The sequence below is a fragment of the Fundulus heteroclitus genome, chromosome 1, assembly GCF_011125445.2.
Source record: "Fundulus heteroclitus isolate FHET01 chromosome 1, MU-UCD_Fhet_4.1, whole genome shotgun sequence".
Classification (NCBI taxonomy): Eukaryota; Metazoa; Chordata; class Actinopteri; order Cyprinodontiformes; family Fundulidae; genus Fundulus; species Fundulus heteroclitus.
In genome coordinates, this window is record NC_046361.1 from 3748126 (window position 1) to 3769297 (window position 21172).

Genomic DNA, 21172 nt, shown 5'->3' on the forward strand with positions numbered 1-21172 from the left:
AGTAAATATAGTGTAAGAAATTGATTTTTTTTATGTTTATTTCACTGGATTTTCTGAGTTTAAGTTAAAACCTATTGATGTTTTTACACCAGTTTATTTTATTTTTTATGACTTTAGCAGAATCTTATCATTTTTAAAGTTTTTTTAAAAAAAATAATCCTTGGATCATTTTTATATTTTGTGTTTACCTTATTTCAATTAATTTGTGCATACCTGTGATATATATTTAAAGTTTCCGCATACAAGTTATTGCATTTTCATCAAGTTAGGGCAATAATTTAGAATTTAATGTCAGTCATCCATTTTGAACAATGTTGAGAACATTAAATAATATTCTGCTTCAGTTTAGTTTGCTTATAAAGCACCAATTCACAAAAGATATTGTCGATGACTCTGAAGGGAAAATGCTGAGCTGACTTACAGAAGAATTACAGTAATAAATATTATTGTAACTAATTAACATATATAATTTATTATTTTATATATTTTATCCGAGTGTTGATGCTGGAACATGAGCGCCATATTTCTTGTGGATACATATTAAATACCTGGTTAAAAGAAAACAAACATTCTTTGTGGGTTCTGACCGCTCTGAAAGTGTGTGTGTGTGTGTGTGTGTGTGTGTGTGTGTGTGTGTGTGTGTGTGTGTGTGTGTACACTGAGGTCCAGTTCTTTAACATCAGCCCATTGGTTACCCTGTACAAAATGACTATATGTTTGTATATTACCTGAAATAACTATTTTAATGCAATATTAGAGTGTAAAGAAGAATTAAGAAATGGGATGCAGGTCCCGCCATGCTGTATGAAGGCCGAAATAAAACCTCTATATTAAACAGCATGAAGAAACACTCCTGTGGTCTTTGTCTGTCTTTGACGTGTGTATCAGTGAGGCAGATGCAGGGGGTGTGAACAGAAAGACTTTATTTGTTTCACCATATTATCTTGGTTACATTCGTATATAAACTTTTAGATTTTTGTATATTGTTTTTTTTTTGTTTGTTTTTTTTTACAGAATGACAGCATTTTTTTTTTTAATCAGATTGCATACCGAGAAAATGAAAAAAAGTACATGCATCCAAAAATGAACGTCAATAAAAAGGAGAAACATGTATATACCGTGTAGGAATTTACAATTGTAATCTCTGCTCGGTCGAACTGCGACTATCAGCCGTAGCGCGGGTGGGAGTTGGGCGGTCTGGGGGGGGGGGGGGGGGGCACAAAGGGACGACACGCAGCAGAAGACAGCATGAAAATCTTTCAATCTACATGACCGAATCTGAGCAGTTTTACAAGATTTCTCTGGTTAGCATGAGGCACCACAAAGATTAAAAAACAAAGTGAAATTAAACGGTGAAATGGATACATGAGGAACAACCTCTTAGAAGGAAATGGAAAGTGCACTTAGTGGCGGGCCCAGCTTCGGCCCCCTCTGAAATAATAACAGCTAGTTCCTTAAACATGATGGTTGGAAACACAAGCCGTCCAACACTTTAGCGCCTCCTAACAGGCAAGCACAATGTTCCCGTTGTTTCTGTTTAGGATGATTTCTCCCCCTCGTCACATGTGGACAGTCCTCCCGCTGCACGGGGGGAACAAACATCATCTGTTGCCCCTTTTCCTAACGGTGACCGCTGGAATGTGCACAGTGTTCGTAGTAGCCAGCTCATCAGAGGTAGGGACCGTGTTGCAGTAGGTCGCCACCTCCTGGACAATAAGGACAACTGCTATTTTCTGACCAACTCCATCCAGGGACAACAAATTAAAAAAATGCTAACACTCACGACGTTTGACTAAAAGCTTGTCCTCACCAGTAAATGGGAGGACGTAAAAAACACTCATTTGTTAAATCACGCCACTGGCCCTGGTAAATGACTGTACACTGGAACTAGATGAATTTATTTATTTTTTTCTTGTGAGAGCCTAGGTATTAGTTCAGATTGGATTATTTACAGAGAAAGGTGTGCAGGGACTAAATCTGCGCTCTACATGGCTGCCAATCAGCTTTTACAGCATTTAGAAAAGGATGAAGTCGCTGACTCGGCTCCACGCTGGGGAGGAAGCTCTGGACCCAAGATGGTTTATGCATGTTTTGTTTTTTTTTTCTTTTTAAAAAGGAACAGAAAAAAGGAACTTAATCTGTTGTCCTAATCCTGAATAAAAAAACAGAAACATTCTACATATCAGACTACTAAATTAACATACAGACAGTACGAATGAAAAGAAGATGATAAAATGTGGAAGGTAAAAAGTAAAAAAAAAGTGTTTTCAGAATTTGTTACAGGTAATAAAGGGAAATGATGATTGCGAGTTGAAGGTTTCCTGGTATGAAGACAGAAGTACAGAGTTAAAGATAGCAGAAAAGAAATGAGAGAAACTATTTTGTAGACATCTTGATGGTTTTCAGCGCGGCTCCTGGTCCTCACACCTCAGGGACAGAGTGATCCATGGCTGAGCGCAGCAGAGCTGTGGACATCCTGCAGGAAGACGCAAGAAGACAGCTTCCTTCAGCTCAGTAAGAAACGGGATCAGACCAAATCAAGCAGATTACATTTAGATTCTGAGAAATGAATGCCAGCTTCTGAGGAGCTGCAGGCATAAAGTGGCATTCAGCAGGGTTTGTATTAAAGATTTCTATTAAAAACATTAAATTCTAAAACTAAGGCACATGTGGTTTCTAATCAATGTTACATATGATATCTAATATGAAATTTTACTGACTTACAGGTTGAATTGACAAACCAAATATGTTGAAATTATCAATTTTTTTTAAACGAGGGAAGATGTAATTAAATATACTAATAAAAAGGTAAAAAAGTTTAATTACATCTCTTGTTTTCTAAAGATATTTCCAATATTTGCATTTTTTTTTCATATTCAGATAAATAAAAAATGTAATGCAATGCCATAAATGTAACAGCACAGGTCATTATGCAACACAGAACTTTAACATAAAAGAATCAAAAACATTCTCTTGTACCCATTAACCATAGCCTGCTGCTTCTAACCACAAATTAAACATTAATATTCAAAAGGGTCTTTTCTGCTTTTCAGACAGAACTAATCAAACCTATGATATAACCTTTATCCGGCTAAGTGAATCATTTCCAAGCTAATCATGGTTCATTTCCGGTTGAGAATCTTTTTTTTTTTTTTTTTATAAACAGACATGAAGCAGATTTTTGCATGTGAGATAACATAAGTAGCTTTGATTTGCCATTAGATCAGAACGTTGGTTAGTGATAAAACAGCAGGGACACACTCAGCTTTGGTCCTACCTCTTTATCATGTGTTCATAGACGAACTTGGGCATGATGGTGATGGTCATGGTGGTGGGGGAAGTGTTCAGGATGTCTTTAATCTGAGAGTCCTAGAAAAGACAGAGACATGATAATTCAGTCCTACTGTAAAACGCATTCAATAAATATTCTGTGCAAATTCTCAGTTATCAGAGTCATCACAACAGCAAACAGGCTTAAATCTGAGGCAACCAGACTTTCACTCAGTTCTTCTGAAAACGTGTGGACACCTATCCTGGAGTCTTTGTCCATGCTGGCGGCTCACACTTAAGTAGTTGTTTAGAAAGCAAGATTTGTTGGTGATTTTATTCAAAGAATTCCCACTTTAGCTGTTAATATTAATTTCAGCCTGTTGGAGGGAGTCTCTCTGCAGAAGACGTCTCCAACTGAGTCCAGATGACATTAGGGTCTGACCTGCTGAAGGTCAGGGGTTTGTAAGACCAGACATGAGAGAAAGGACAGGGGACCAACTGATATTTTAATATACAACATGACAAATCATAGGATTTCCCTGTATCCTGCTGCCCTAGCATACCACGATCCTTTTCCTCATTGCTGCAGGGACTTTTTGGATGGCAAAACGTTTTTATTGGGAAATGGAGCTCAATGTTCCAACATCAGCTCTGTGTGTTTGCTCAGTGTCAGTACATCCTTTGACCACCTTAAACAGTATTTTGATCACATGTGCATCAAGAATTGAGATGTTTATTTTCTATCTTTTCACTTAAGTAATATAAGTAATGGGTATCAATAGAAATATGTGTGTCTACTTCCTTTTGTGCAAAGCCATGTCTTAAAAAGCTGCACTAGTTTTTTGGATCACTGATGTAAAAGGTGAAGAAGCTGCCATCAACGCAGCTGAATCCAAATGGAGAAAAAAATGTAGCAGCACTAAAAAAGAAAAACTAAAAAACAATGAGAGACGGCATCTCAGGTGGAGCCACAACTCCTGCAGGAGCTACTTAGAAATTACTGAGACGTACTTCAGGCTTTGAATAAAATAATTTCCCTCTGGGATTATTAAAGTATTTCTGATTCTGAGAGATGTGCTTCCTTAAAACTGGGTTTTGTTAGATTATAGGAGCTGCAGTCCTGGTGCAAGCTTTGTGAGGGAAAAATTAAAATGGCAACCAGACAAACATTTTAACCAACCTTGTTTTTTTCTTTGTCACAACCAATCACTGATTTGTGATAAAGTTAACAAAAGGAGCCTGACCTTGAGTCCGATGACATTCTGTCCGTTTATTTCACAGATGTAATGATCGGTCAGCAGGCCGTTGCGAGCAGCGGAGCCATCTTTGACCAGCGAGGTGATTTTTCCAGACTTGTAGATGAAGCCCACGTGTCCTGAGCTGTCTTTGTGCATGGTGATGGTGCGCTGGAAGGGCCTACAGACAAAAGCAGGTTCACAGGAGACCATCAGAAAATCACTGGGGCAAAGCTTTGGTGTTGATCACTTGGTCATAAACTAAAATTTTTAATTATAAAACAGAATATATTCTGTTTTATAATATATATTCCTTATATAGGACATTTTTGACCAATCTGTATAATCTGACTGATTCTGACTTTGTAAAGTGCCTCGAGATGACATGTTTCATGAATTGGCGGTATATAAATAAACTTGAATTCAATTGAATATATAACAAATAAGTTAAACTGACAATGGAAAAAAAGCTAGCAGAGCAGAGCCCCACTAGAGTCAGCAGAGAAGCCTCAGGGTTTCTATCAAACCATTCAGTTAATTTTACTGGATCTTAGTGCTGCAGTTGAAACAACTGATCATTACATAGCCTGCTGATTGATAGAAGGGAAAAGTGGTTGGGATTTTATTTTTGTTGTTTACAGAGTGAATTGCATCTGCTGGACTCACTGCATTGTAAAATTTCTCTTGGAAATCACACGTATAGCTAAGAAGATCAAATCACTTTTATGCAGTCCAATGAGCAAACCATCAGCTTTGTTACTGCATTAATGTAAAATTTGGTTAAAATTAGCATTGCACCGATACCGATACCAGTATCAGCCGGGGCGCCGATACCGCACTAAAATGGTGGTATTGGTATCGGCGAGTACCAACAAATAGGTCACAGATACCATTTTGATGTTTGTATGTAACTTGAACGCAGCCTTCTCTCTCCTGACACTCACTAGTTCTACTGGATTCACTTTGTATTAGTCTTTTTCCTGCTTTAAAAAGGTAGCAGCTTGACAAAGCCATGATAGCAATTATTTTACATCCAAGTAGTATGCAGTTCTTCATATATACACACACACTCATAAATTTCAAAGTAATGGTATCGGTATCGGCTGATACTGCACAGCCAGGTATCGGGGCCAAAAAATGGCATCGGCGCAACACTAGTTAAAATCTTTAAGACCTGATCTCCAAAGATTCCAAATAAGGAGCGCTAACCTTGTTTACAGGACTGATGGAGGATGGAGAACACACAACTGGCATATGTCCTCTTCCATTGGTCCATTTTCAATCACAAAAACTATGCTAGGATATAGATCTTGTATAAATTAGAAAACGCGCAGGTCTTAAATATGACGAGTGAGCAGAAGAAAAAGTCCACTAATCATCATTGTTCGGCACATATTCCTGACCCTCAACAATCTGAAAGTCCCACCGCCAGACCAGGACCGTGTGTCTAGAAAGTAGAAATTGTGCTTTCATATTCCCCGGTAATGACTCAAAGTACCTGCAATGGAAAAGCTGTTTATACTGATGACATACCACTTTATATTTCTGACACTACATCACCACACACCCTCAGAATAGTCACTGAGGGAGTTTTCCCTAAAACTGATGAGTCAATGAGCCAGAATGTCCTCCATCTTAAAACAGAAATGAGTGAAATCATTATTATTATTAGTTCAAAACCTGAAAGGTTTTAGCTCAGTACTGGACTCCACAGGTTTACTCATAGACTCAGACCTAGCTTTGGTTCAGTGTGCTGCCCCCCACCCCTGCACACTGAGCGCTCCTCACCTGTCCCTGACCACCATCTCGATGCGGGTTTCTGCCGCCGCTTTCAAAGCCTTGTGGGCCTTGTCTGTGCTCCACCCAGCACAGTTCTGTCCATTGATCTGAAGGACCTGGTCCCCGAAGCGCAGCCCAGCCAGGGCGGCGGGGGAGTTGGCCTGCACCAGCTGGACAAACAGGCCCTGAGAGAGTCAGAGCGGAGAAAGAGAAAACATTCAGAGTCACAGGATAAGAGTAGTAATGAAGACAAAATGACGGTTCTGAAGAGAAGCAGTGACATCAGATACAAAATGATCCAACAGTTCCAAGCCTTGTTCTTTGATCCGTGTTATGAACACTGCGAACCACAATGTTTATCTGAAGATCTAACTGAGTCACACTGTGTGCCTTAAAAAAATGACTCTAAGCCCTGAAATGAAGCAAAAGCATTTTTAAATGTCAGGATCTCCTGAAGCTCTGCGTGAGCGTGAAATGCTGCTACAGGCTTTTTGTTCCACACGCGTGTAGAACAAGAACAAATACAGCTTAGTCTTAAACCTAAACGCAATACCACTCCAAAGTCAATTCAAATAAATGTCAGCATCAAATATTAGGTACAGCCCGAATAAAAGAGGCTTAAAAAGCAACAATGGAAATGAAATGCAATCTGCTGGGTTTCCTCAGAAAGATTTTTAGCCAGCATGAATACTAAACTGAACATGACTGCATTAATTTACAGCTAGGACCAACTGGACGTGCTCCACTTGGAATCAGTCCGTGCGATTCCACTAAATTGACTTTTTTGTGTCAAAAGCTTTGAGATAATTTGTTGTGAATTGGCACCATAAAGATACACTGAACTGAGCAATTTATCAGTGCTTTCATTATTGAAAGTTTATTTTACTTACTAAATGAATCCAACACTCCGGCCAATTCTTGGCATTATTTTAGAAATGGTAAAAGTAGCGAACACAAATCTAATTGCTGTTTGTCCTGAGTTGGCTCAGGCTTCATTTGTTCCTCTTCCCCAATTCAAACAAGACGACGCGGAGCAGATCTGAACAGAACTCTGATCTCCATCATGACATAATGAGAAACGTGCTAAAAAGCAGAGAACAGTCACGGCCATCTTTATACACGCCTCCACGACATTTTCTATTCCACAACTTTTCACACAATCAGCGCTAAGTTCCTTATATATATATATATATATATATATATATATATATATATATATATATATATATATATATATATATATATATATATATATATATATATATATATATATATATATATATATAGTCCAGGTGTTTCTTTTTTATACCCACAAATGTGCCACAATCTCCTTTATTTTTTCAGATAACTCAACAGCTGAATTTATGTATTGAAGTTTTAATGACTGCCATAAACGTAGTTAATATTTCATCTGTTGAACAAGCTTTTCGGATTAGCAACAACTGCATTATTACAGATGACATCCTGCAGGGCTAGACAACAGACAAGCTAGAATTTCACACACATGTTGTCCATCTGGCTCCAAATCTAGTCTGAAACGGTTAGACAATGTTATCAGAAGATAATCTTGAATTGCCGGACTCTTTTTGGACTCGGCACACATTCTTAATGAGGCAAGACGATAAAAACACCACTGATACAGTTACAGGCTTGAGGTAAAAGTGTGACCCACATCCAGGGAAAAGAGCCGCGGTGGCGGGAGGACCTGCTGGTAGCGACGGCCCAAAGGGTGTGGAAACAACAGTCAGCGTGTGCTAAATAATTCATGTGAGGTGAAGTAGCTGCTGACTCACGTTGTCGATGGCCCTCAGCCGGAGCCCGACCTTCCCTTCCTGGTCCTTACAGAGGATGATCTCCCGAAGCCCCGGACGGATCTCCGCCCTCATGATGCCCACGTCCGTCCCCGTCACGGGGCGGACCATTCCCCCGACACCTGAGCTGGAGGGTAGGGCCACTTGCTGTGATGGCGGAGGAGGGGAGGAAAGAAGAAAGACGCGAATAATCGAAGGTTCAGAGAGAAGGAGCGAGTGTGGGGGAGAGAAGACGAAAGAAGGAAAAATGACATTAAAATTCAGCTCGAGATAAAAACACAGAACGGTGGATTAAAACGAGCAAAACGTGGGAGGATTCCATTTCATGTCTCCTTTCAGCAGGCCAAGATATTAGAAATGTCTCACACTGCTCTTTAGAAATCCTACTTTTTAGCTTTAAAACTAAGGGTAAAAAACTAAATATCAGAAAATAAGAGTTGTAATTAAACAGCAAACAACAGGAATCATAAAAGGCTTTGAGGTGGTGCATGATTTGCATGATTTAACAAACACGCATGCAGCTTGTGGAGGCTGCAGGGACGGGTCTCCCACACAGCTCCAGGCCTGCAGTGAGTCACTGAGCAGAGCGCCTCTGCTCACTCTGGGCTTTATGCGCCGTTCTGATCCAACCTGACCTCTTTCCGCTCCCTTATAAAAACAAACTGTAAAGAGATGACCGTATAGTACTACTGACGGACCAAAGAAACATCTTTACATGCACTGAAATGCTCACATTGTCGGCCACAGGCACAAGAGCCAGGTTCCTCTGGACTTCATCGCCGTTGAGGGCCAGGCCCATGTAATCTCCGAGCTCCTCCAGATTAGGGTACAAACCTGGGAGGAAGGGGGGGACAGGTGAAAAACGGAGGTGAGAAGGAGGAGACAGGGGAGCGGTGTTTGGTAGGAGTTGATCAACTTAGTTCACTAGAATAACCAAACCACAACATGAAGTCCACACGGGTGTGCCGCCTCTACCTGCTAGCAGCTTCCAGCAGTTCAATGAGTCCTCTGTTTAACTTAGAGCACAGACAAACAAGCCACCCTTCATTCCCAGGTGTAAAAACCACAATCTAATGTCAGCTGACCTCTCCAGCCCTATTTTAAATCAGCCCGTTTTATTACAGCAGGCTGAGAAATGGAGAAGCATTAACATTAGAAGACTTTGGTCAGCAAGCAGTGGGGGAGGGGGGGCATTCAGTGACAGATTACTGAGATTAGCAAATGGAAATATTACTTTAATGCTACACATATTTGTAAGTTGCACATTTAGTCCTCTTTTTGTTGCTGATTAGTTCATTTGCATGAAACAAAAAAGACGACTATATAAATATAGAGATAAATGAAGCCAAAAGGTGCTGCTGGTTCTGACGGCCTGTCGACATCCAGCAGAAATAAGGGCAGGAGGAGGAGAGCAGTCCTCAACAACAAAGAAGAAATTATAGCAGGATGAAGTAGCTGAGGGATTACAGCGTGTTCACTAAATAAATCACTTAACAATGAACACAAACAATGAGCACTAATACGGTCACTTGGTGTTTGGAAATAAAGAGTCAGTCATGAATACTCAGAACCTTCTGGGCTGCTGCAGCTTGGCCACATCGTCGATGGCAGTCACTAGAAAAAAAATCTGTTCATGCTAACATTTTTAGTCAACTAATTTTTTATGATTTAATTTTTTTTTTTACGACTAACCACAACTAGAAATATTAAAAAAACTCTTCCCCTCCTGGCAGTCAGTAGCCCAGGTCAGAGTTAGCCCATAGAAAGGGTTAAAAATGGATGAAAGTCAATGTCAAGGCTAGGACCTCACTTTGTATTTTAAACAAGTGTGTGTGTGTGTGTTCTTGTACTTATAACTGAGTGAGGACATTTTCTGCTTATTTTATTAGTAGAGTGAGGACTTTGATATAGGGCTGGGTGATTTAATCAATTAATCAATTGATTCAAATTTAGTTTTTTAAGATTACATTTTTGTAAAATGAAGATGTTATTTTGCCAATGCACTCATTGGGCTTCGATGAGTGCAATGACATATGTTTTGGAAAATATATTGTCAAAATATTTTAAAAAGGAAAAAACTTTTACCATATTACGAGGCACTTAATGTACTCATTTTTATAATTTTATATAGTTTGATGTCACACAAGTGAAGTGAAGCCTGTTCTTAGCTCACTGTGTAACATTTTGGTATAATTTCATTGCTTACAAAGGCAGGGCCGCCATCTTGCTTTACCAACGCCTTTCACAGCTTGCATTTAGTTGCTCTTTGAATTCAGGTCACCTCCCAGACGAAATGCTTGACATAAAAGCACGTTTTTAAAATAATTTATTTTTGTGAAACGAAAAGGGGGCGGGGAGGATGGGGTTATTGATTAATCAGATTTGTTAGAATAAGATCAGAGATTTTATTTTGAAGTCACATTGCCCAGCCCTACTTTGATGTAAAGTGAGGACTCAAAAAGGGTCCTCACTTTTGTTCCTGGGCTAGGGGTTAGGTGTAGGACTAAGGTGTCAATTAGTTTTAAGTTAGGTAGAAACCAGTAAAAAAAAAAAAAAAAAAAAAAAAAAAAAAAGCAATGAAAACATCTTCCGCGACCCCATGAGGGATTAAGTGGTTTGGAAAATGGATGGAAAACATTTTTTACATATAAGAATGAAGGAAGCTCAAAAAACGTGTGCCCAACAGCGCAACGTTTCGACCAGCGTAGGTCTTCTTCAGGCAAAGGCTGTGGGATTTTATTCAGTGCGATGTCAGTACAGCTTTCCCAGCAGGAGGCTCAGGGTTAGGGTCAGGGTTAGGCTATAGAAAGGGCTGAAAATGAATGGAACTCTATAGAAGGTAAGGCACGGTCCTCACTTTGTATTTTAAATAAGGAGCGATGTGTGTGTATGTGTGTGTGTATCTTCAGGTAAGCTGAATTGGCTCCAGGTTGGTTTTGTCTTTGCTGCCATTTCAAATCAAACATGGCAGGTAGAGAATCTGCTTTCTCCCTTATCAGCATCGTTATTCAGTTTTCCAAGGCCGCAGTGGTCTACGTAGCGGAAAAACCTTAAGAGACGTTGAATAGAGGTCAGGATCCTCTGGGGACTTTATTATAGCACATTTGACTCATTAGCTGCCTGCTTGTACCGACGTAAGTCATTATGTAGACTTTATACAGGAGCCCAAATACATATTACTACAGTTAATGAAAATGTAAGAAGGTAGATTCCTCAATAATAAATACATAGCCATCATTTTTAAAGTTACAGTCTCATTTTAACTAAAAAGGGTAATAGAAAGATTTCTTTCCTTTAGAGTTGTGCCTGTTTTGGTTTATTCCAGTTCAGCCTCAACATGTTTGTCATTGTGAATATTTAAGCTTTATTTGTTGGGACGGGCCCAACCGCAGCCCCACAAGGGTGAGTGGGCATAGAGAATGGATGGTTGTTTATGCTATCAATTGAATGAACCCTGAGGGAATGTTAAAGTCTTTGTAAATCAGCATATATATATATATTTTACAGAATGAAGCGTGGCACTAAATATTCTTGTCAATAATCTGACCCCATTTCATCTCCTGCTTTCCCTTTAACTAGACTCCCTCTTTCTCTGGAGCTGGCTCAAACAGCCGTGAGTCTCCGCTTCACCTCCCCTCGTCCTATCCTGGCGCGGCTGCCAGAGCCAGTCACCATGGCGACTCACAGCGAGCTCTGCTGAGGTGAAAACAAAAGGGAAAACCCACGGGACTTTGCATCCAAATAGAGAGAGGAGTCTGAAGCAGTGGGAGAATGGGATGCAGGGAGAACCGAGAGAAGATTAGTCTCTAATCTCTGCCTGTCTTTAGCCCATTTTTATTCTATTATGGACGCCTCATTTGGGTTATAAGAGACCTACTTTCACAGAAAATAACGCCGCTTCCTTCCAGACTCTAACATAAAAATCGAGCCCAGAAATGAAGAAAGAGACCAAATTAAAAAGATTACAGGGAATGTTGGTAACCGAGGGTGGTCTTGTTGGTGGTTTGATTTTAAACACCATACATTAGAACATGCTTTAGTACGAGCATCAGAACTTACTGGATCCTGGCATCCCAGCAGTCACAGGCTGAGGCTGGTAGGTTCCCTCAGTGATGGCCGGCATGGGGGCGGTGCTCTGTGCAAACTGGGCCTGAGCCTAAAAAAGCAATCAGACACACCGGTCAAATGAAAGCACTCTAGATGGACGGTTTTTGTTCATCAGATCCATTTTCATTCAGAACAATACAAATATCAAAAACAGAGACACAATTAGGATCTGGACTCCTTTTCAGGTGTGAACAGAATGTCGCACCACAGATGAGGGGATTTCTCCAAAGTGTTCTCCAAAGAAGTCCACGTCTGAAGCAGTATTACATAAAATAACTAAAGAAATGAGGGATGTATGGAGACTAGAGATGCAACCAACAAACCGGCTGCTGACAGGAGTTGGACGATTTCTGAAACTCATAAATCGGATCCATTTCGGATCGGTGGACGGACCTTATGAAACGCTGCCAAGAGGCCTTGATCACACACTTTGGTGTGGAAGTCGTTACCAAGTGAAGAGCACTGCTCTTTTCAGCATCAGTGAGGTGTTTAATTACAAGTATTATAAACCTGGCGAGCCTCCAGTCTTTACCGCCCGCCCCCCAGGCTAAGCGTTGATTGCTTAATTGAAATGCCTCGATGTTTGAGAGCAACATTAAAGATCCTGTTTGGGAGAAAACCTCCCGGTGTAAATAAGGCGGTTACGCGCACGCCTCCCGCAACTCACCACCACACCTACCGCCAGGATTACCCCATGTTCTGGGGAAACCCTGAAGCAAATGTGAAGAAAGCTATTTAAAAAAGGAAACTGTAACATGTCTGTGGTAGGCTGCCAGAGGGACTTTAGGGAGATCAAATGAGAGCCAAACGTGTCTCAGTGCGGTGGCTCTGCTACATCCTTCAGAGCTTTCTGTCTGCAAGTCTGAGTCAACAGCCTCTAGGTAATACACCAAGACGCTGCTGTTTTTATCCCTACTACCCATCAATACACCAGGCTAAAGCTAGCTTACAGCCACTGCTCCCTCACTGACGTAGCATGGGATCACCTTTGTTCCTGACATAAATGTTTACAGCACAAAACCTACCAATTCTTTTTGGAGACGTTCTCATATCTTCTTGGATTCTGGTACTTAAAGAGACGTTGGGATTGGATAAAATCTGTCCAAAAAACAGAAACTCTGAATAGTGCATATCTACTCTAGACATTTTCACTGAAAAGTATATGAATACAACCCAATAAACTTGTTTTGAAGTAAATGTAGCCATCTAAGCTTGAATTAAACGGGTTCAACTGCGATGTGTGGAAAGAAGCTTCAAAAGTGCCATCCGAGGAACCCTACTGGGTATCATCAGTTCCCCAAAGATCCCCTCATCTGGGCAAGCTTTCACAGTTTAGAGAGCCACGGTCCGATTGGTTCACATACCTTAGCGTTGGTCATTTTAACGGTCATGCAAAAGACAAAGGAAGAAGTTAGATCCTGGATAAACTAGAGTGACAGCAACACGCGTCTTACCTTGATGACCTTGTCAACCTTGAGGTCTTCCAGGGATGGATACAGAGACATTCTGAGGGGAGAAACAAACAACAGGGTGTGAGCAGAGAGTATAACTGAGGGAGATGACCACAGCGCCCCATGACCTGCCACAAGTCTCCACGGTGCCTTTATGCTAGCCGTTAGCCGAGAACCAAAGCTCCGTTTTAAAACAGCTCCGGATCACATTACTCTCCGTGACGCTGAAATGCGAGTGCTTGAAATGCATTCCTGACACAGATTATATGAATAAAATATCAGCACTTCCACTTCAGCTGTTAGAGCCGCAGAGAGGCAGGTCGTACGGGTTTTAACGGACAGGATTTGACTCAACAGACAGACATGTTATCTAGCGTGAACCACAGGCTGGAGCCATTCAGGAAGTACTGCAGACGTGGGAGCTGGCTGCTTCCCCGGAGAAGAGGAAAGGTTGGCAGCAGAAGTATAAGCGAGTGGTTCTGAGGGGTGGCCAACCATTTTAATACGCACTAAATTCCCTGGAGGTCTCCTCAAAACATGATTTACCTCCAGTCATTAGCTTGGACATAAACAAAGCCGCAGGCTGAGGCAGTATGCGGAAATGAAGGAAGATCAGCTGACTGAGGTTGAGCAACAGCGCGGCAGAGCTGGGTGAGGCGCTCAGATAACGACAGAGAGCGAAGCGAAACCACACGAAGGACCGTCCTCACGATGACTTCCTACACTGCAAACCTGCTTCTGTTTGAGTTAATGAAAATAGCCCTGAGGCGTCTGAGTCTATACGTTTACTGCGACAGTAGTCTCAGTCTGGGTCTCGTTCTGACAGGCAGCCTCTTTACATCAGCGTTCTGGAAAGAGGTCTTCCTACAAGCTTCCTTTGAAATTCTCTAAACGATGCTCTCCCAGTCTTGGCCCTGGCCGACCAGGGGAAGTGATCCATCTCTGAACGTGACCTCTGCAGCCCATGACTTCTCCTCTGCAGCCCACTGGAACACCGTTACCCTCGCTCTCTGCGCTGACGCTTAGTTTGGGCTTTCCTGTACGCGAGCCACATTCCCTCTCAGTTCAGTAGTTTCAACGCCAAAGCCGACGAGTGTTCTGCCCGTTTGCTTTCCCACACGCACTGAAGATGTTGCCAGAAACAAGCGCTGCTCAAATGGCCATCCTTTAGGTTCTCCAGAGAGGTTCTAACTGCTGGTTGTTCTCCTGTTGAACAGAACAAACGTCGAGTGGTGGAACCCGTTTCCTGACTCTCTGAACAGGGAAATCTACCAAACATAGGGCTGGGCGATATGGCTTAAAAATAAAATCTCCATTTTTAGTGTACCAAATCAGATTTCTTTTCCTTCCTTTTTGTTTCACAAAAAGCATTTAAAGACATTGTTTTAAAAACGTGTTTTATGTCAAGCATTTCGTCTGGGAGGTGACCTGAATTCAACTAAATGCAAGCTGTGAAAGACATGTTGGTAAAGCAAGATGGCGGCCCTGCTGTTGTAAACAATGAAACTATACCAAAATGTTATACAGTGAGCTAAGAACAGGCTTCACTTCACTTGCATGACATCAAACTAAGTTTAAAAAGATAAGTAAATGATAAATTAAATCTTCAGTGAATGCATTGGCAAAATACAATCCAGATTTTCCAAAAATCCTATCTTGAAAAATTGTAACTTTGAATCGATTAAATAGATTTATCACCTAGCCCTAACCGAACAGGGATGGGGCTGATAGGGTAGAAAGAGCCGCTGCATCATGTTGATCCTACCAACTTACTCACAGCGTTAAAGATGCAAGGCTGCTATGATTTTGTCTGTTTTAAAGCTACAACAAATCACATCTATAAGACGGACCAACGTAGAACCTGCTGATGACTCCCATTTCATCCCTTCCTCCTTCCACTTTCTACCTGTAACCAAACCCTTTAGAGCCATGTCCCCAACCATCCTGGTAGTATTTTTGATAAATGATGGAGATAAAAATTATAAAAATCCTCAAATCCAACAGATATCAAAATGTCAGAGGGGGTTTGTCTCCCTGAAGAGTGAACGTTATACCCTGCTGCCGTACTGATTAAATATGACCGATGGTCAAATCTAAAGAACTGATCAACCTGCTGCTGGTAGAAAATATTGAGCTTGGTCACACCACCACACAGCGGGCTACAGAAAGATCACTCTAAATGATCAGATGTCAAAGCTCGCATTACAGAATCCACCCCGGCAACAGAGAAACAGAGCGACGGCACGTTACGTCAACACTTTATTCTTCTAAACAATGTACTTTTCCTGTTAAAATAATGTAATATCAGGGCATTACCATATTGCTACTTATCACGATAGAACAAGAACGGTGTCAGCAGGACCGGTATCTGCTCCTCTGTGGAAAGCAGGAACAGGCTGAGTTCTGCCAGAGCCCCACAGTGACCTCCAGTTGGTGTAAATGAGAAACTGACTTCATGAGGGGGGCCTGAGAGCCCCGTGTCCTCTAGGAGGTCCTCACTGCCCATCAGCATGGCGCTGAACTGGTATTTGCCAGAGAGGAGAAATGTGCAGGTCCAGTACTGGAGTCCTGTTGTTCTCACAGATCGTAGCAGGTTCTCTCTGAGCTCATGTGACGGACATGAAAGGTTCTGGAGAAGCTGCGGTGGACTTTGTTCAGGATGATCAGTTTAGTGGTGGGTCAGTGTTGGTCTGGGGAGGCAGATCCATGGAGGGACACTCAGACATGTACAGGATGAAAGATGGCACTCTGACGGCCATTTATTTTGTTCAAATTGAGCTCTGATGTGTTTTCAAAGCAGCGCATTACTCAACATGAAAGGTATATGATTACAGTGATAACGTTTCACATAATTATAACTTGATATGACTCTGCTGTCCTTTTGCCTGGCTGGCTGAACTGTATTGTTTTAGACATCCCCACGGCAGGTGACAACTGATGTGTGGTCAGCACAAAACACTTGGCAAACGGCTCGTTTTCATACCCGAGAAAGTCAGGCACAGAACTGGCCAAAATTGTGGGTCTCCTGATGTTTCACCGTGAGGCAAGAAACAAGGCGGGGGGTCGTTGGCAGAAGAAATGAATCAGTGCGTAGTACCGCAGCTTCTTATCACTTATCACCGCTGTGATGGAGGCAGAGGGGGAGGCTGTGGAGGAACGAGCAGAAGAAGAACTTCCTGGGTTTTGTAGTCCGCCTGTGATCCGTGAAGATAACAAACCCGCCTTCATTTGTGCTTTCCACCGGCCAAACTTCAAAGCAGACCGTCGGCTAGAGACTTTGCAGAGTATTGACTGCGTAACCGTAGTGCAACAACATGAACGCTTTATCAAGCTGGTTATAAACTTATTACTCAAAAAAAATAATTTCTGAGGCAAACAGCAACAAAAGCCAGTTCACCACTGCTTCTGTATTTAAAAAAAAAAAAAGATAAAAAAATATACGAGGGAGGGAGCCATAAAACACCCTACATTTCACCCAATAGCAATGAGCAGACGACTCAGCCAGACAATAATATGCACTCCCCAGCTTAATCTGAGGAAGGCCTCTGTGGATTTAAGAAAAAAAGACGCCACCCAGCCCAAACGCAAACAGAACGCAGAGGGTTTGAAGCTTTGGTCGCCGTCATAAAATCTTCTGCAAACACCAGAGAGCTCTGTTTAGAGAAACTTTATTAATGCCGGACACCGGCAGAATCGAAACGAGCCAAAAACCCCATTCATGAGTGTAAATGAAAGTGCCGCCATGGCAGCGGCGGCTCTGGAAGTTCACAAATCAACTCGTCACACTTACACAACTACGTGTGACGGTCACAAGACGAGCGGACAGATCCTTTCCTCGTTGGGAAACGGGACGGCAGCGACAAGGGAGACTGACTCATGTCAAAACTGCTAACTCGGCGTTGCTTTCCCCAATATTAACTCAGCTGAATCCACACCATGCCGAGGCAACAAAGACCCTTCCCCGTGTAAATGTAGCTTCCAAAAATACCAAATGTTAACTATTCCCACGCCGATGACTCGTCTCTCCAGCATGATGGAAGACCTGTTTTGGCACGGCTAAGCAAAACGTGCACACAGCCCCAAAGATGAGCAAATAAAACGACCACAATCACACCAGTGTGACACCTCACTCCTCCAGCTCTACTCCATTCTGCTCTTCACAGTCCTCGCAGACAAGCGCATCATTGTGTCAGCGCACAAAGAAGGCTTTTCTAATATCCTCTGCTGTTTACTTTTCAGCGCCGCGTCCGCTTTGCTTTGTGTTCTTCTCTCAGACGGACCTGCAGACTAGGCGGGAAAGGGCCCGGGTAAAAAAAAACAAAAAAAAAAACAACAACAACATTTGAGTTTGAGCAACTCTTGTGATGACACGAGCTTTTCCTTTAGCAACCGCTGCGGAGGAGAGGAAACTTCATGCATTGCAACACGGATCAACATCATGTTAGATCCCGATTGCCAGATATTATAAAAGCTACGAGCCAGACTTTTGCGCAGAAACCATTCAGACCCACTTCAGACGTAGTTTGCCAGCTCCACGTCAGGCTCAGGGTTTCCGCTTGTTTTACCGCTTTTTCCACAAAGCAGAAGTTTCAGGACATTTAAATCTATGCTGGCAAAAACAGCATCTCACGAGCCACGAGACAAGTGATCCGAGTTCTTCTGAGTCCATCGCTTCGTACGGTTCTTTATCTACATGTTTGTTATCAGATTCCTGTCTTGAACTAAGTTTGATCATAACTACAGCAGCAAACGTATAGGGTCACGAGAGCACCACATCGAGCTCCAGGTCAACAGACCAGCGCATCCACCGAGCATCCACCCCATCGCCATGACTCCAGCCACCGCAAGAGGGAAGATGAGGGGCCAAAAAGGTGTTCATCTGCTGCTGTGTTTACTAAAGTCAGCAGATCAGCTTGATTGGTGTGTATCCTGTGACGTCACCAACCTGAATACACACAAAGCAGTTAGTCAGCTTTTGGTTGGTTGTTTTTTTTATTTTTTGTTTGTTTTTTTTTCAGCACGGTTTTAGAATCTTTTCATTCTGTAAAATCCGCACTTCATGAGCCAGATGCGTTTTCTGATCTTTAATCTTCATCTTGGTCCACTAGGTCGGCTGGGAAGTGGGACAGAAACAATCTGGGGGAACCGGGACGGCGAACTTCAGCAGGCCTGAACGAATCGCTTGGATCCGAGAATAATGCGCTGATCCTGCCAGCTTATTCCGGCCTGCTGGCGGGCCTGGGGAAGCAGAAAGAGGAAGGGACAGAGGGAGCTGGGAGGGCTGAGGGGAAAATCTGAACTGACCCACACCCTGATCACCGCGACTGCTAAATATGTCGCCCATTATATAAAGGAGAGACAACTAAAGCAGAATAATATAATAATAGGACGCGTTAAAATAGCACATGAGGCGTAAGATCGTTTAGGTTTAAAGAAAAACTAGTCTTAAACTAATAATTCTCTCTGATCTACATAACTTAACTCGGAGACGATGTATGTGAGACAGAAGTTAAAGACACAACGTCGCAAATCGACCTGAGCGCAGGTTACTGCAGTCATTAAAAATTAAAAAGCCGCTCCTTGGATTCAAAACATTTCTGTTGACCATTTAGAAACTCGGTAGGGGAAAAAAAGCTGGAAAAAAAATACTGTGTGAGGAATCTAAAGACAGACAGGAACAGCAGAGCCGTCTTTGTTCCGACATAAACAGCCGAGAGGAGGCGGAGGGGAGCTAGCCGAAACGGCGTTAGCTCGGTGGGGGAAAAACGAAACCCTCGGCCGGTTCCGGGAGGGTTCGGCTCGGCTCGGTCCGGAACGCAGCCTCACCTGGAAGGTGGATGTGTGGGTCTCAGCTAGAACCGAAGGGTCTCCCAGAGACTGGCGCTCTCCTGTTATTTTTGCTGCTCCTTCGTCGCCGCTGTCTGAAAGCTGAAGGGGACTTCTGGAAAGTGACGTCACTGCTGGCTTCCTGCTCGGAACCACGTCAGTCAGTGTTGACGCCGAACGCCACGCCCCGTATCGGTCACGTGAGCCATGATTCTTCTTTTCCATGTTTTATGTAAAGCGGCAGATTAAATAGAGTATATATATATATATATATATATATATATATATATGTGTGTGTATGTATTCTGTATATATATATTTATATGTATGTATATACAGAACAATGTAAATTATTGTGAATTAGGAGAAGGTAAAAAGTGTGCAAATAGTCATTAGGAAAAGTTGAATGTTCAAGTTCATTGTTGTTCAAGTCAAAACGACTGGTAGCGGTCAGCTCACAGCATAATGCTGATTGCCAAGACAGACTTGTTCAGTTCTTCTTGGAGATAAAGTGATTAGATCATAGAGTTTTATTTTGGAGGGACTTGATGAACATTCTATTCGATAGAAGTTACATCCATCAATCCATTCATTGGATAGACAAGCATATCCTTGTTGGGTTGCTAGGGGATTAGTACCTCCAGTCCAGTCTGTTGTCGAAATGAACACTAAGGTATTTATATTCCTCAACCACCTCCACTTGTTCTCCCATGATGGAAATAGAATTTCAGCTAACCCAGTTTCTCCAGAAATCTACAATCAACGCCTTTGTTTTGTTCACATTCGAGATGAGATGTTTGTTACCACACCATGCCACAAAGCGATCCACTAGCTGTCCACTAGCTTCTTGTCCATCTCTGAAACACCCGACGACTGCAGAATCATCTGAGTATTTCTGAAGATGACAGCAGTGTGAAAAGTGAAAAGGAATGGTGAGAGTACAGTCCCTGGTGGTGCTTCTGTGTTGGTCCCCACCTGGTTAGACACACCTGGAATCTGATTGGCCCCTCAGGTGTCCCCCCAGATGATTGATATGTCACAATACCATGTCACTCCTGTACAGTAGTTGGTGCTATATAACTCAAATGGTTGCAATCCAACCAACTAGTGGAAGAACTTGACAGTACATAAAAGTAAATTAGAGAATAAACAAAATGTCAATAAAAAACTGAAGAAAGAATTGCAGAAAAGATTAGATGTGGAAGAACACAAAGATGGTTTTATAGGATTAAAGGGGCAGGATAGACAGGAAAGATTTGACCCTGATTATAACTATACTTCATCATACTTTTTAAAATACAAAAGTATGACACTGGGAGTTGTGTCCACTGTGGGAAGGATGAAACAGAATTTGTTATATTGGTATATCTGAAATATAATCATTAAAGAGGATTTAGGCTAGAATTATTAAATATAAAATTATTAAATATTAATAAAAGGTTAAATAGAAATGTAACATAATAAGCACATTGTAAATTAACTTATAGAGCAAACACAGAAATTATTATAAAAAGGATTAATGTAATTTAATTTGTCTAGTATGTGTGCATACATACACATTGAGGGAAATTTGTTTTGATCACATATATCTATTTTGCTCAAATATTATTTACATTTTTTAGATTTATTTTGGTAAAATGTTTTTGTTTTGATCACACATTTTGACAGAAATTACTTTTTTTGATTGAATAAT

The 21172-nt window shown here is 41.7% G+C and overlaps 1 protein-coding gene across 1 annotated transcript; it reads right to left on the reverse strand.

The window, feature by feature from the left end:
- Window positions 1-905: 905 nt before the first annotated feature.
- sdcbp2 (syndecan binding protein (syntenin) 2) lies at window positions 906-19622 on the reverse strand. The gene is made up of 9 exons (XM_012879409.3): window positions 19480-19622; window positions 13657-13708; window positions 12155-12251; window positions 8829-8929; window positions 8078-8242; window positions 6294-6469; window positions 4515-4686; window positions 3278-3369; window positions 906-2476 (listed from the first exon to the last, which is right to left on the reverse strand). Exons 2-9 carry the CDS (start codon window positions 13705-13707, stop codon window positions 2422-2424), a joined length of 909 nt encoding a protein of 302 aa, XP_012734863.2. The 5' UTR covers window position 13708; window positions 19480-19622; the 3' UTR covers window positions 906-2421.
- Between the last annotated feature and the right edge of the window lie 1550 nt (window positions 19623-21172).